We start from the raw sequence: 13,835 nt of genomic DNA on the forward strand, positions 1-13,835 counted from the left end.
ACGTCCAGCTTAAAGCCTTTTAATGGCTTCCCAATGCACTTTGACTAAAATCCAGGTCCCTATCTCTGCCCCACAAGGCCATACATCCAGCCCAGGCTGGTCTCTCTAACACACCTCCATGCTGTGGTCATATTTTCCATTTGATCCCTTCAATGCATAATGTTTTTTTTCCACCAAAGAGCCTGTACGTGCCTGTCAGGATCCCCCTACCCCTTTTTTGGCTTGGTTAACTCCAACTTACTCCTCTAGATCTTACCTTAAATGTCATTTCTCAAAGCTTTTTGTGATCTCCCAATCTAAATCAGGTCCCCACTAAAATCTCTCTTCCTATCCTTATTTTTCCTTTTATTGGGCTTATCCCAATTTATAAATATGTACTTGTGAGATTACCTAGTATATGTTGTCTCCCAATAAACTATAAAAGGAAGGGATTGTATTTATTTGTTCACTCTATACATGGTATCAACACCTATCTTCTAGGAGGTAGACACAAACCATCTGTTGATTGAATGGATGAATAGCCTCTGCCTTTTGGGACCTTACAGACTATGGGAAGGGGGAGAGAAACAGGTTAAATGCTGTCTAATGAATGCAACAAAGAAGTATGCATAGGGTGGCTCAGGCAGTGCAGAAGATGGGCATTTGTCTTGGGAAAGGGTATAAGAAAGGCTCTGGGAAGACATGATACCCAAGATGGGTCTTAGAGGATGAACTGGAGTAAGTTAGGGAAGGAATAATTAAGGTAAGAGAGCAACATGGGCAGTAGTGAGTTATGAGAACTACCTAAGAACAGTTGAGTGGCTGCACTCAAGGTGTGTTTACATGTGTTTGTAGGTGTGAAAGGGAGGAGACATAGAGAGGAAGAGAAACAGAGAGTGAAGGAGGAGGAGGAGGAAAGAGTGGGAGAAAAAAGCAAGATAGACTGAGGGTGTAGCAGAATTGAAGGGAATAGGATGCAGGCATTAGGAATTGAGTCTATATGCTGTCCTAAGAGGATGAGACTTTACCTCCAATGGCTATGAAGCATGAAGTAGATGAATGACAGGGTCTTACCTATGTTTTAATTAACCTAAAGGAGAACAGATTAGATGAGGACAATTCGGATCATTCTGCAACTTTTTTTTTTTTTTAAGATTCTGTTTATTAATCACGAGACACAAAGAGAGAGGCAGAGACACAGGCAGAGGGAGAAGCAGGCTCCATGTGGGGAGCCCGATGTGGGATTCAATCCCGGGACTCTGGGATCAGACCTTGAGCCAAAGGCAGTAGCTCAACCGGTGAGCAACCCAGGCATCCCTCATTCTGCAATTGTACAGGAGGGTAATAATGAGAGCTGGAATTAAGCAGGGGAAAGTGCAGATGAGAAGGATCCGAGAGTGGGAAGGTAAATTCCACAGGGCTGAGGAGTTGCTTAGATAGGAGTGGCAGGTGAGTCATACATATTATTGGAACTTAAACATTTAAACCAAACTAAGAACAAATGGAAAGGCAAGATAAAAGGAGAGAAATGAGTGTGGAAGTCAAATGGCAGATGGTTCAATGAGTGAATGACAACAGTATCATGTTACAGAGCTGAAGAAAAAACAGTGGCATGCTGCTGTAAAAAAAAGAGAAAAGAGCCAAGGGTAGTCTTTTCTGTTCTTAATGTAAACATTTTATAAAAGTATAAATATACATAGAAAAGCCCATGGATCATAAGTACAGAATGAGGACTGTTCACAAAGTGAAAATACCTATGAAACTAGCAGCAAAATCAAGAAATTGAACATTAACTGCAACCATAAAGCCCCTTGGTGCCCCTTTCCTGGTCATCACACCCGACCTACCCTGCTCTTGGTAGCCAGACTTTTCACAACATAGATAACATTAAGGATTAGGTCTGCTTTTAAACTTTATAATAAATAGCATCATAGGTTATGTGCCCTTTGGGTCGGACTTCCTTGGTTTGACACTGTGTTTGTGAAATCCATCCACATTGTTGCATCATTCTTTTTGTTGTAGAATACTGTTATATAAATCTACACTATTTATCCAATCTATTGATGATTGGCATTTGAACCGTTTGTAGTTTTTGACAATGACCAGTGCTACCATAAACATTAATGTATTATCTTTTGGTAAACACAGATACACATTTCTGTTGGCTATCCTGGAGTAGAGATCCTGGGTCACAGAGCACACATATATTTAATTTTAGTGGATAATGTCAGACAGTTTTTAAAAAATGTTAATTTATACTCTCATCGGCAAAATGCGAACTTTCAATTGCTCTCTACCTTTAATATTATTTGTCTCTTTAAATTTCAGGTGAGTGCCTTTAGGCTGTTTTTTTTTTTTAATATTTTATTTATTTACTCATGAGACACAGAGAGAGAGAGAGAGACACAGGCAGAGGTGGAAGCAGGCCCCTTGCAGGGAGCCCGATGCAGGACTTGATCCTGGGTCTCTAGGTTTACGCCCTGGGCTGAAGGCTGATGCCCAAACAAAAAGCTGGGCAGCTTGGGTGGCTCAGCGGTTTAGTGCCGCCTTCGGCCTAGGGTGTGATTCTGGAGACCTGGGATCGGGTTCCACGTCGGGCTCCTTGTGTGGAGCCTGCTTCTCCCTCTGCCTGTGTCTCTGCCTGCCTCTCTCTCTCTCTCTCTCTCTCTCTCAATCTCTCTCTCTGTCTCTCATGAATGGATAAATAAAATCTTTAAAAAAAATAAATAAAAACAAAAAGCTAAGAGCCTGCTGGAAAGTGAGACTAGCATCTCATACCCCAGCTGGACATTTCCTGAGTTTAGAGCCCATAGGCCCACTCTGCCAACTTCAAAGGCGAGAATTCCTAGAAAGAGTTTTGGGAGCCTAAAGGAATGAACCTCAACCCTGAGGCTGTAGCATCAGAAAGAATGAGAATAGACTACAGAAAGACTTGTGTCAGCTCCTACTAGCAGGCTGACAGTCAGGAATACCAGATGAGTTAGAGTCCAAGAAGGAGGAGAGGAAAGAGGTATCTCAGAGTCAGGCTATGGTCTCTACCCTCTATTCAAAGCTACCAGGACCAAAGCTCTAGCTTGTCCCAGGCAGGTGAAGGGTGGAAGAGAGTAGCAAGCTTTGACTTGATTTGTAAATTTATGTTTTAAATTTGAGTGGGGGGATCCCTGGGTGGCTCAATGGTTTGGCCCCTGCCTTTGGCCCAGGGCGTGATCCTAGAGTCCTGGGATCGAGTCCCACATGGGGCTCCCTGCATAGAGCCTGCTTCTCCCTCTGCTTCTGTCTCTGCCTTTCTGTGTGTTTCTCATGAATAAATAAATAAAATCTTAAAAATAAATAAATAAATAAGTTTGAGTGTAATTTTACCGTAAAATAGAACGGGTAAGGGAGAAAACACCACCAATAAAACCAATAAAAATATCAAGAAGCTATGGAATTTGGCTAAAATGTTGAAGGATCTGTCAATTACTGATAAAAATAACAATATGAAAAAAATAATCTCCTATACTGGTTCGGAACGATTGGACTTTTAATTCTAGCTTGTAAAAAAATAAGGGTCCTGTTTTTGTTCTCTGAGAATTTTGAAAATTTTAATAAAGCTGGGAAGATGTTTAAAAACCAATCTTTGGGATCCCTGGGTGGCGCAGCGGTTTAGCGCCTGCCTTTGGCCCAGGGCGCGATCCTGGAGACCCAGGATCGAATCCCACGTCGGGCTCCCGGTGCATGGAGCCTGCTTCTCCCTCTGCCTATGTTTCTGCCTCTCTCTCTCTCTCTCTCTGTGACTATCATAAATAAATAAAAATTAAAAAAAATATATAAAAAATAAAAACCAATCTTTAGTCCTTGTGAACTATTCCTCGTTATTTGCTGACTAAAGCAGTTTCTTTCTTTCTTTTTTTTTTAAAAGATTTTATTTATTTATTCATGAGTGACACAGAGACAGAGACACAGGCAGAGGGAGAAGCAGGCTCCATGCAAGGAGCCCAATGTGGGACTCGATCCCAGATCCCAGGATCATGCCCTGCGCAGAAGGCAGATGCTCAACCGCTGAGCCACCTGGGCATCCCTAAAATTTCTGGTTAAATACACTACGGAGGGGATCCCTGGGTGGCTTAGTGGTTTGGCGCCTGCATTTGGCCCAGGGCGCGATCCTGGAGTCCCGGGATCGGGTCCCACATCAGGCTCCCTGCATGGAGCCTGCTTCTCCCTCTGCCTGTGTCTCTGCCTCTCTCTCTGTCTGTGTCTCTCATGAATAGATAAATAAAAAAAAAATAAAAAATAAAAAATAAAATACACTACGGAAACAACCCTGTCATTAAAGACTTATAATGATCACTTGCATATCAGTGGTATCCAAAAATTGTAGAGGGAAAGCTGTCTAACCAACATTTCCAGAATTCATCTGAACAGAGTATCTTTATTCTCCTCTATAATATTTATTGAGAAGGCAGGGCAGTAGTGTTCTGTGGGATATATGGATAGAAACACTGAGTTAAAAATACGTGCTCCAATTTTACAGATTTTATCTCTGGAAGGTACTTTTAACTTTTGTTTTGCTAACTGACTGTTACTACCCATAGTGAAAAGGTACAACACTGCTTGTGAAGAGGAGCAGATATTTTTTTTTTTAATTTTTAATTTTTTGATTTAATTTTATTTTTTTAAATTTATTTATGATAGTCACAGAGAGAGAGAGAGAGAGAGAGAGGCAGAGACACAGGCAGAGGGAGAAGCAGGCTCCATGCACCGGAAGCCCGACGTGGGATTCGATCTCGGGTCTCCAGGATTGAGCCCTGGGCCAAAGGCAGGCGCCAAACCGCTGCGCCACCCAGGGATCCCAAGAGGAGCAGATATTAAGACACAGATAAATGAGTGGGATAATAATTTTAAAGCTATAAGAGTGGAAGGGAGCTTAGTGTGTGCACGACATACAAAGCCTTAAGATACAGCTGTTCAGTACAGTACATCTACCTTCAATTTGTTTTAATCAATGGCAAGTAAGCTAAAATAGCTTTGGGCTACATTCTCTCAGCTGAGGAAGGAGGATTTACTGTGCTGTTGTAAAGTTCGAGAAGCACTGAATTAAAGCTTATGTTCTCTACTAAGTAACAAAGCTAACAAATTAACAAAATGGTTTTATGAAAAAGACTAAGACTCTTAAAATTACTCAACTGAAACTTTAAGCTGTAAATCTACAGTGAAACTCTTTGGCATGCTCAATATCTGCCAGTAAATGCCAAAATTTTCTGTGAAGTATTATCAAAAGAAGCAAATGTCAAAGGAAGAATCAGGTGTATTAAAATTTTTTGAAGTTTTGGGGAAATTCATTCTATTAGACTACTTATATTCTGGTATTGTCATAAAAAAAAAAGTGCCGTACTCTAGGTAAAGAAGAAGAGATTTATTTACTGTAAGTTTCACCTTATTTCATGTGGAAACAATTTGGAGTGCAGAGAACAGTGTTTCTTTCTCCTTTCTCTGAGATTTAAGAAAACACACATAAGAATGGTACTTCCTGAATTAGAATATTACCCAAAGAGTAGGCTTACCTGTATTCCAGCATGGCTACAGAGGTAAAAATCAAACTCATACGGGTGTGTGATATCCGTATCGACTGTTGTTCCAGCTGGGATATTGCCACTTCTTCCAACCTAGATTTGTTTGGTCAAAGTTTAAACAAACAGGACAAAGGTAAAGAACATATCTGAAAGCACTTTTAAAAATATATAAATATATAGCCTGACCCTGGGTTTCACTAGTTTCAGCTTCAAATATTACTTGAGCAGGCATTAATAGCAGACCTTAGGCTAGTCCTGGTTCTTATTCTTACATGTTGCTGAAGTGGAAGTTGCTAAACAACAGAGTTACTAGTATCTACTGGTGCTTAGATAGTAGGTGATCCCAATAGGAGTGGAACGCTTAAAAAATTTTTTTTTAAATTACTTTAACTGCTTAAATTTACGGTACCTGGGAACAGCAAGTGCTCTTGAATGTGTAATTTTTGAAAACTAGCATTATCCTTGGAGAACACTGTATTTTCAGAGAGAAAAAATGCTGACAATAACATCAATCGTAGTTACCATTCGTTAATGATTCACGGGCCAGGCACTTAACGTACATTATTTCCAATCCTAAAAATCCTGTGGGTTAGGTATTATTCCCACATGTTTGGGAAGCTTGGGCTCAGGAATATGAGATAATTTGCTGAACTGCAAACACAGAACTGGGAGTCAAACCCTATTCCTTTTATTTCATAGTAGCAGTTTTGACATCTTGTAAGGAATACAGCACCTTGCACAGCTATGATGTGAATATGAATGAAATGGTTCAAAATTTCTGATAACGAAAGGCTTCTAATAAAACACTTTAACGGGGGATCCCTGGGTGGCGCAGCGGTTTAGTGCCTGCCTTTGGCCCAGGGCGTGATCCTGGAGACCCGGGATCGAATCCCACGTCGGGCTCCCGGTGCATGGAGCCTGCTTCTCCCTCTGCCTGTGTCTCTGCCTCTCTCTCTCTGTGTGTGACTATCATAAATAAATAAAAATTAAAAAAAAAAAGATTAAAAAAAAAATAAAACACTTTAACATGCGTATGTATACTCACCTGTACTTCCCTATCTCTAAACATGTTTAAAAACAGTATCTCTAAGTCTAGATTTATAAGGCTAACAAATTAGAAACTATTTTACTATTCAGGTATTCTTTCTGCATATGAGGAACTGTCAGGTAATGGCTTGAGTTATAGCTGTGTATACCAGCTAGCCTTCACCAAGCACAAAACAAAGAAAATAGTTCATAATCAACTAATTTATGCTTATTCTTAATACATAAACCAAATTAACACATAAAAAAGTTTTACTCTTAGAGAAGTAGGAGGATGAGTTCATATCACAGCTCCACCAATTTTTAGTTATACTATCGAGGGCATAGTCCTTTACCCCTCTATGTCTCCGATTCCTCATCTATTAGTAGTAGTAGTATTTAGAACAAAGGTTTAGGAGAAGCAGACAAAATGAAGGAATAGCAAGACTAAACATCAAATGCTAGTAATCTTTTTTTTTTTAATTTTTTATTTATTTATGATAGTCAGAGAGAGAGAGAGAGAGAGAGAGAGAGAGAGAGAGAGAGAGGCAGAGACACAGGCAGAGGGAGAAGCAGGCCCCATGCACCGGGAGCCTGACATGGGATTCGATCCCCGGTCTCCAGGATCGCGCCCTGGGCCAAAGGCAGGCGCTAAACCGCTGCGCCACCCAGGGATCCCCAAATGCTAGTAATCATGAAATCTAATTTCAGTTTTCCTAATTCTACGTTTGAAGACACATTTGGTTTTCTAGGTACAAAAATGTACCTAGTATTTTGGGGGTCAAAGGTCTCACTACTATTAGAGAGGTGCTATGTGATTCTGAGTACTCTGGAGCCAGACTGCCTGACCTGAGTCCTACCTCTACCAATTACTAGCTTTATAACCTTGCTCTTTAACCTCACATGCCCCAGTTTCCTCCTGCGGAAAATGATGATAATAACAGTAAATAAATACTTCATGGTGTGGTGAGGATTAAATGAGTTAAATTTATGACACATGCCTAGAACATGTCTATTATTTTTGCTATTATTTCTTTTATTTTATGATTTTAACTTTTTCTTTTCCTTTATTATGACTACCATCACCACTACTCTACAACTGCTAGCCAAACTTTATTGAGTGCTTAGTATGTGCCAAGCACCGTTCTGAGTACATTACACATTTTAATTTACTTAATCCTCTTAACCACCCAATAAAGGAAAATATTAGTATCACTCAAACCTTGTTGGGAAGGAAATGAGCAGAGATGTTAAGTTACTTGCCCAAAGTTACATGGACAGTGTAACCAAAGACTAAACATATACCAAAGCCAAGATATAATCCTCTCTCCTTCAGTCTTTTCTGTTGAACCCTTTACCCAAGGAGACACCAACACTTGCAGTCCTCAGATTTCTCTGCTCTAAGGTTTGAAAAATGGGAGCCAAGCACAGAAAATGACAGCAAGACTGTTATACTTGCTTATGCTGCATGCAGAGAAAAAGATTTTCCCAGGCATTTATCCCTTCATTTCTAATTATAAAAATACACAGTCATACCACAAAATATAAAAAATAATTCTGTGAGGGATGCCTGGCTGGCTCAGTCGGTAGAGCATGTGACTCTTTTTTTTTTTTTAATTTTTATTTATTTATGATAGTCACACACACAGAGAGAGAGAGAGAGAGAGAGAGGCAGAGACACAGGCAGAGGGAGAAGCAGGCTCCATGCACCGGGAGCCCGACGTGGGATTCGATCCCGCGTCTCCAGGATCGCGCCCTGGGCCAAAGGCAGGCGCCAAACTGCTGCGCCACCCAGGGATCCCGAGCATGTGACTCTTGATCTCAGTGTAGTAAGTTTGAGCCCCGCACTGGGTGTAGATATTACTTAAAAATAAATAAATCTTTTTTTTTTTTTTTTAAGATTTCATTTATTTATTTGACGGGGAGAGAAAGAGCACAAGCAGGTAGAGCAGCAGAGGGAAAGGGAGAAGCAGGCTCCCCGCCAAGCAAGGAACCAGATGTGGGGCTCGATCCCAGGAATCTGGGATCATGACCTGAGCCGAAGACAGATGCCAAAGTAGCTGAAACACCAGGTGCCCCCAAAATAAAGAAATCTTAAAAAAAAATTTTTGTGAATTTTAAGGGAAACATTTAAAAGTTGGTTTGCATGAATTTCTACTAATCACTCTACAAACTCCCTAGTTGTTGTTGTTTTTAAAAAGATTTTATTTATTCATGAGAGACACACACACAGAGAGAGGCAGAGACACAGGCAGAGGGAGAAGCAGGCTCCATGCAGGGAGCCCAATGTGTGACTTGATCCCAGGACTCCAGGATCATGCCCTGAGCCAAAGGCAGATGCTCATCCAGGTGCCCCAAGTCCCTAGCTTTTATAAGAACTAATTTTTACAAGATATTTTAAAAAATAAATGCACCTTTCCCCCTCTGAACATTTAAGACATATAGGATTAGAAAGAACAATTTTAAAACTATGAGTTTCTTCACAATAACAAAAAGCACTAAGGGGATTTTGAATACTTGGAGTGTTAAGAGAAATTCTAGGAAGTTAAAGAGTAACACCCTATTTTTTTTTTTTGGTAACACCCTATTTTGATGCTTCTTTACTCAAAATCTGCTATGCTGAGACCGGCTACTATATACTGGAACCTCTGATGTTGGCAGAGAGTCTTTGTTCAGTGCTCTATGAACTGTGTGAGATAAGCTTGTTTTATAATAGTATTACAACAGATATAAGATTACCCTTTCTGTCCTATCAGCACAAAATAATCGAGTGTGATGTCTCTTCTGAACTACAATGTAGGTTATTCCAGGTTGATAGTCTTTCTCCAAACTGATGCAGGCTTCTCGAATTGCTAGTAGTTCATAATATAATACCTAGAGGAGATGAAATGGAAAGATTTGATATAGTCAGCTGTCCTCTTATACATACTTCAAAGTAAGATCATGATTTAGTTTCAGGACTTCTTAATCTTACCACTTTATAGCTAAATATACTTCTCTATTCCACTTTAACTATTATCAGAGCATGATCTTAGCAATCAAGGGCTATTAACTCTACAGCAAACATTTTAGAAGAGAAAATCTAATTAGTATCACATTTTGACTTTAGGAATTCTCAACCTAATCACAACTTCTAACTTCAGAACTAAACACACATTATAAGCACAGTATGTGATTTAACCAAGCCATGATGAGGTCCCAGGCAACCAACCTGCCTAAACTGTCCCTCTGAAACACCATCCCGATAAAAGATGATACGAGTAGGTTTGAACCGAGTTGACTTATAAAACTGAATGAGAAGTTCTCGAACCATGGAGGCCAAGTCCTGGATGATCTCCTGTCGGGGTCTCTGAACTCTTACTGTGGCACAGTATCTGCTTGGGTGGGCATCCATACTACCTACAACCTAGGTTGGAAAAAGTAAAGAAAAATAAAAATTAAGACAATCAAAACTATACTATATGAATTATTCCACAATAAAAAAATGGAAGAAAAATACATGGATTTCATCTAAATTTGTAGTTTACTACAACCTTATTATTTGAGAGTAATAAAAGTTTATTGAGTTCATTTTGAGAATAATAAAAAATCAATATTTCCCAGGGAAGAACAGACTAAAAGACCCACTACAGTGTTAAAAACTATTTTCTGGGGTGCCTGACTGACAGATGGTAGAGTGTGTGACTCTTGTTCTCAAGGTCATGAGTTTAGAAGCCACATTAGGTGTAGAGATTACCTAATAAAATCTTAAAAAAAAATAAAACCCAATACACTACTTTTCTGTAATTAGGCTACACTTTACATTAAAATTTTTTATATTTTATTTATTTATTTATTTATTTATTTATTTATTTATTTATTTTTTGAATTTTTTTTATTTTTTAAATTTTTATTTATTTATGATAGTCACACACAGAGAGAGGCAGAGACACAGGCAGAGGGAGAAGCAGGCTCCCTGCAGGGAGACTCGATCCTGAGACCCCGGGTTCTCGCCCTGGGGCGCAGGCAGGCGCGAAACTGCTGAGCCACCCAGGGATCACCCAAAAATCTGTTTTTATTTTTTTATTTTTTTTTATTTATGATAGTCCACACACACACACACACACACAGAGAGAGAGAGAGAGAGAGAGAGAGAGAGGCAGAGACATAGGCAGAGGGAGAAGCAGGCTCTATGCACCGGGAGCCCGACGTGGGACTCGATCCTGGGTCTCCAGGATCGCGCCCTGGGCCAAAGGCAGGCGCTAAAGTGCTGCACCACCCAGGGATCCCTGTTATTATTTTTAAATGCTACGCCCCAAATGGGGCTTGAACTCATGACATTTTTTTTTTAAAGATTTTATTTATTTATTCATGAGAGACACACAGAGAGAGGCAGAGACACAGGCAGAGGGAGAAGCAAGCTCCCTGCAGGGAGCCTGAAGTGGGACTTGATTCTGGGACTCCAGGATCACGCCTTGAGCCTAAGGCAGACACTTAACCACTGAGCCATCCAGACATCCCTCAAATTCATGACCTTGAGGATCAAGAATTGCATGTTTTACTGACTGAGCTAGCCAGGCACCCTGTGCTTTACATTTAATAAGATTCTGATTTATAGATGTTGTTGGTATATCTGAACATTAGTAAGAAAAGAGACCAAAAGACATTCATAAGGAGAATAAAAGGAGATAAGCGGATCCATTCAAACCCTGGATTTCTCTTTGTATCTTTTATACATTAGTAAACCACTCCAGAAGCCATACTTAAGACTCTGACATCATCTTAGAACTATTAAGCTTCATAAACTTTAAAAGAATTTTCCCTCTCTTACTGCAAGGTCATAGACCAGAATCTTGAATCCATAGTCCCTCTTTTTCTCTTTTTTAAAGAGTTTATTTGGGGCACCCAGGTGGCTCAGTGGTTGAGCATTGCCTTTGGCTCAGGTTGTGATCCCGGGGTTTTGGGATCTAGTCCCACATCAGGCTTCTTGCAGGGAGCCTGCTTCTCCCTCTGCCTATGTCTCTGACTCTCTATGTCTCTCATTAATAAATAAATAAAATCTTTTTAAAAAAGTTTATTTATTTGACAGAGAGAAAGCATGCACGCGTGCGCATAAGCAGAGGGAACAGCAGAGGGAGAAGAAGCAGGCTCTCGGCTGAGCAGGGAGCCTGATGCGGGGCTCCATCCCAGGACCCTGGGATCATGACCTGAGCCAAAGACAGACACTTAACTGACTGAGCCACCCAGATGCCCCCTCCATAACCCCTCTTATGGCCTGTGCTTGTGTTTTGCATTCAGTCCTTGAAAAAGTTAATCTTGGTTTTGAGAGCAGCTATCTTAATTTTTTCTGTATGTATACTGTTTAATATTATTATGTGTTTGGAGTAGAGGAAACTTTGAAGTATGAACTTAAAAACTCACCTTGACTATAGTTACAGACTTACTGAACCATGGATATTTTTATTTTTTTAATTTTTTAAAAGATTTTATTTATTTATTCATGAGAGACACAGAGTCAGAGAAAGAGGCAGAGACACAGGCAGAGGGAGAAGCAGGCTCCATGCCGGGAGCCCGACATGGGACTCGATCCCGGGTCTCCAGAATCACGCCCTGGGTTGAAGGTGGTGCTAAACCACTAAGCTACCCGGGCTGCCCAGCATGGATATTTTTAAAATGTCTACACATCATTCTGATCAGAGCCAAGGCTGAGAACCAGCTAGGCACTCTGCCTCCAGTTTCTCTTTCTTCCAGAGTAGTATTCATACCAGTGCTTCAAAAATGGAAGTCTGCACCCCCATTTACAGTAGCTATAATGTGAAAACAACCTATTCATCATTGGATAAACAGATTTTTTAAAATGTGGCATATATACACAGTGGAATATTATCGAGCCATAAGAATGAATGAAATCTTGCCATTTGTACAAACATGGATGGACCTTGATGGCATTATGCTTAAGTAAAAAAAGTCAGAGAAATTAAAAAAAAAAAAAGAGAAAGATAAATACCATATGACCTCACTTATATGTGGAATAAAACAAAACAAAACAACCAAGCTCATAGATATAGTGAATAGATTGGTAGTTGCCAGAGGCAGGTAATGGATGATGGACAAAATGGGGAATGGGTCAAAAGGTACAAACTTCCAGTTATAAAATATATTATGTCATTGACACGGGCTGTATAGCACGCAGTATGATGACTATCATTAGTAATACTGTATTAAATATTTGAAAGGTGGTAAGAGAATACATCTTAAATTTCTCATCATAAGAAAAAACATCTTAGGGCAGCCTGGGTGGCTCAGCAGTTGAGTGCAGCCTTAAGCCCAGGGCGTGATCCTAGGGACCCAGGATCGAGTCCCACGTCAGGCTCTCTGCAAGGAGCCTGCTTCTCCCTCTGCCTCTGTCTCTGCCTCTGTGTGTCTCTCATGAATAAATAAATAAAATCTTTAAAAAATAAAAACCTTAGAACTATGTATGGTGACAGACATTAATCAGATTTATTGAGGTGGTCTTTAAAAAATATATACACACATTGAATCATTGTGCTACACACCTAAAACTAATATATGTCAGTTATATCTCAATTAAAAACAGATAAAAAAGTACCTCAAAAAAAGTACCTAACTTTCTGTCAGTAATTTTATGCCTTATTACTTGAAACCAAAATAGGGAAAATTTGGGCAGCCCTGGGTGGCGCAGTGGTTTAGCACCGCCTTCAGCCCAGGGTGTGATCCTGGAGACCTGGGATCAAGTCCCACGTCAGGCTCCCTGCATGGAGCCTGCTTTTCCCTCTGCCTGTGTCTCTGCCTCTCTTTCTCTCTCTCTCTCTCTCTCTCTCTCTGTCTCTCATGAATAAATAAAATCTTAAAAAGAAAAAAAAAAAGCAAATTTCCTCCACTAATGAAAATAACTCTGGAATCTTAGGCAAAAAATTTAACATTAGTACAATTTTTGTGGATGAATAAAATGTACTAGATTGTTAAAATTTATGTAAATATAATGGGTGACAGAAAAAATACATAAAAAGTCTTAGTTTAATTTCTGAAACTTACCAAATATGCCTATAATATGTTGACATTTAAAAAATGTTGGCAATTGTTAAAAAGCAAGCCATTTCAAGTGGGGTAAAAAATTATCTGGCTTTCTGAAGTTTGTAACAAATACACTTAGGGGCGCCTGCCTGGGTAGCTCAGTTCACTAAGTGGCTGACTCTTGGTTTCTGCTCAGGTCACAATTTTGGGGTCACGAGACAGAGTCCACTGATGGGCTCCACAGTCAGTGCGGAGTCTGCTTGAGAT

General features: G+C 40.0%; 1 protein-coding gene across 2 annotated transcripts in view; it reads right to left on the reverse strand.

Moving 5' to 3' along the window:
- Positions 1-13,835, reverse strand: part of AGO3 (argonaute RISC catalytic component 3) — a 117,075-nt gene that overhangs the window by 10,685 nt on the left and 92,555 nt on the right. For both annotated transcript variants that reach the window (XM_055341622.1, XM_055341623.1), the window contains exons 15-17: positions 9,766-9,960; positions 9,294-9,428; positions 5,523-5,624 (exon numbers count right to left, since the gene is read on the reverse strand). In XM_055341622.1, coding sequence (XP_055197597.1) covers positions 5,523-5,624; positions 9,294-9,428; positions 9,766-9,960 — 432 coding nt within the window. The remainder of the gene's footprint in view (positions 1-5,522; positions 5,625-9,293; positions 9,429-9,765; positions 9,961-13,835) is intronic.

This window comes from Nyctereutes procyonoides, unplaced genomic scaffold (assembly GCF_905146905.1).
Source record: "Nyctereutes procyonoides isolate TBG_1078 unplaced genomic scaffold, NYPRO_anot_genome, whole genome shotgun sequence".
In the NCBI taxonomy this organism is placed as follows: Eukaryota; Metazoa; Chordata; class Mammalia; order Carnivora; family Canidae; genus Nyctereutes; species Nyctereutes procyonoides.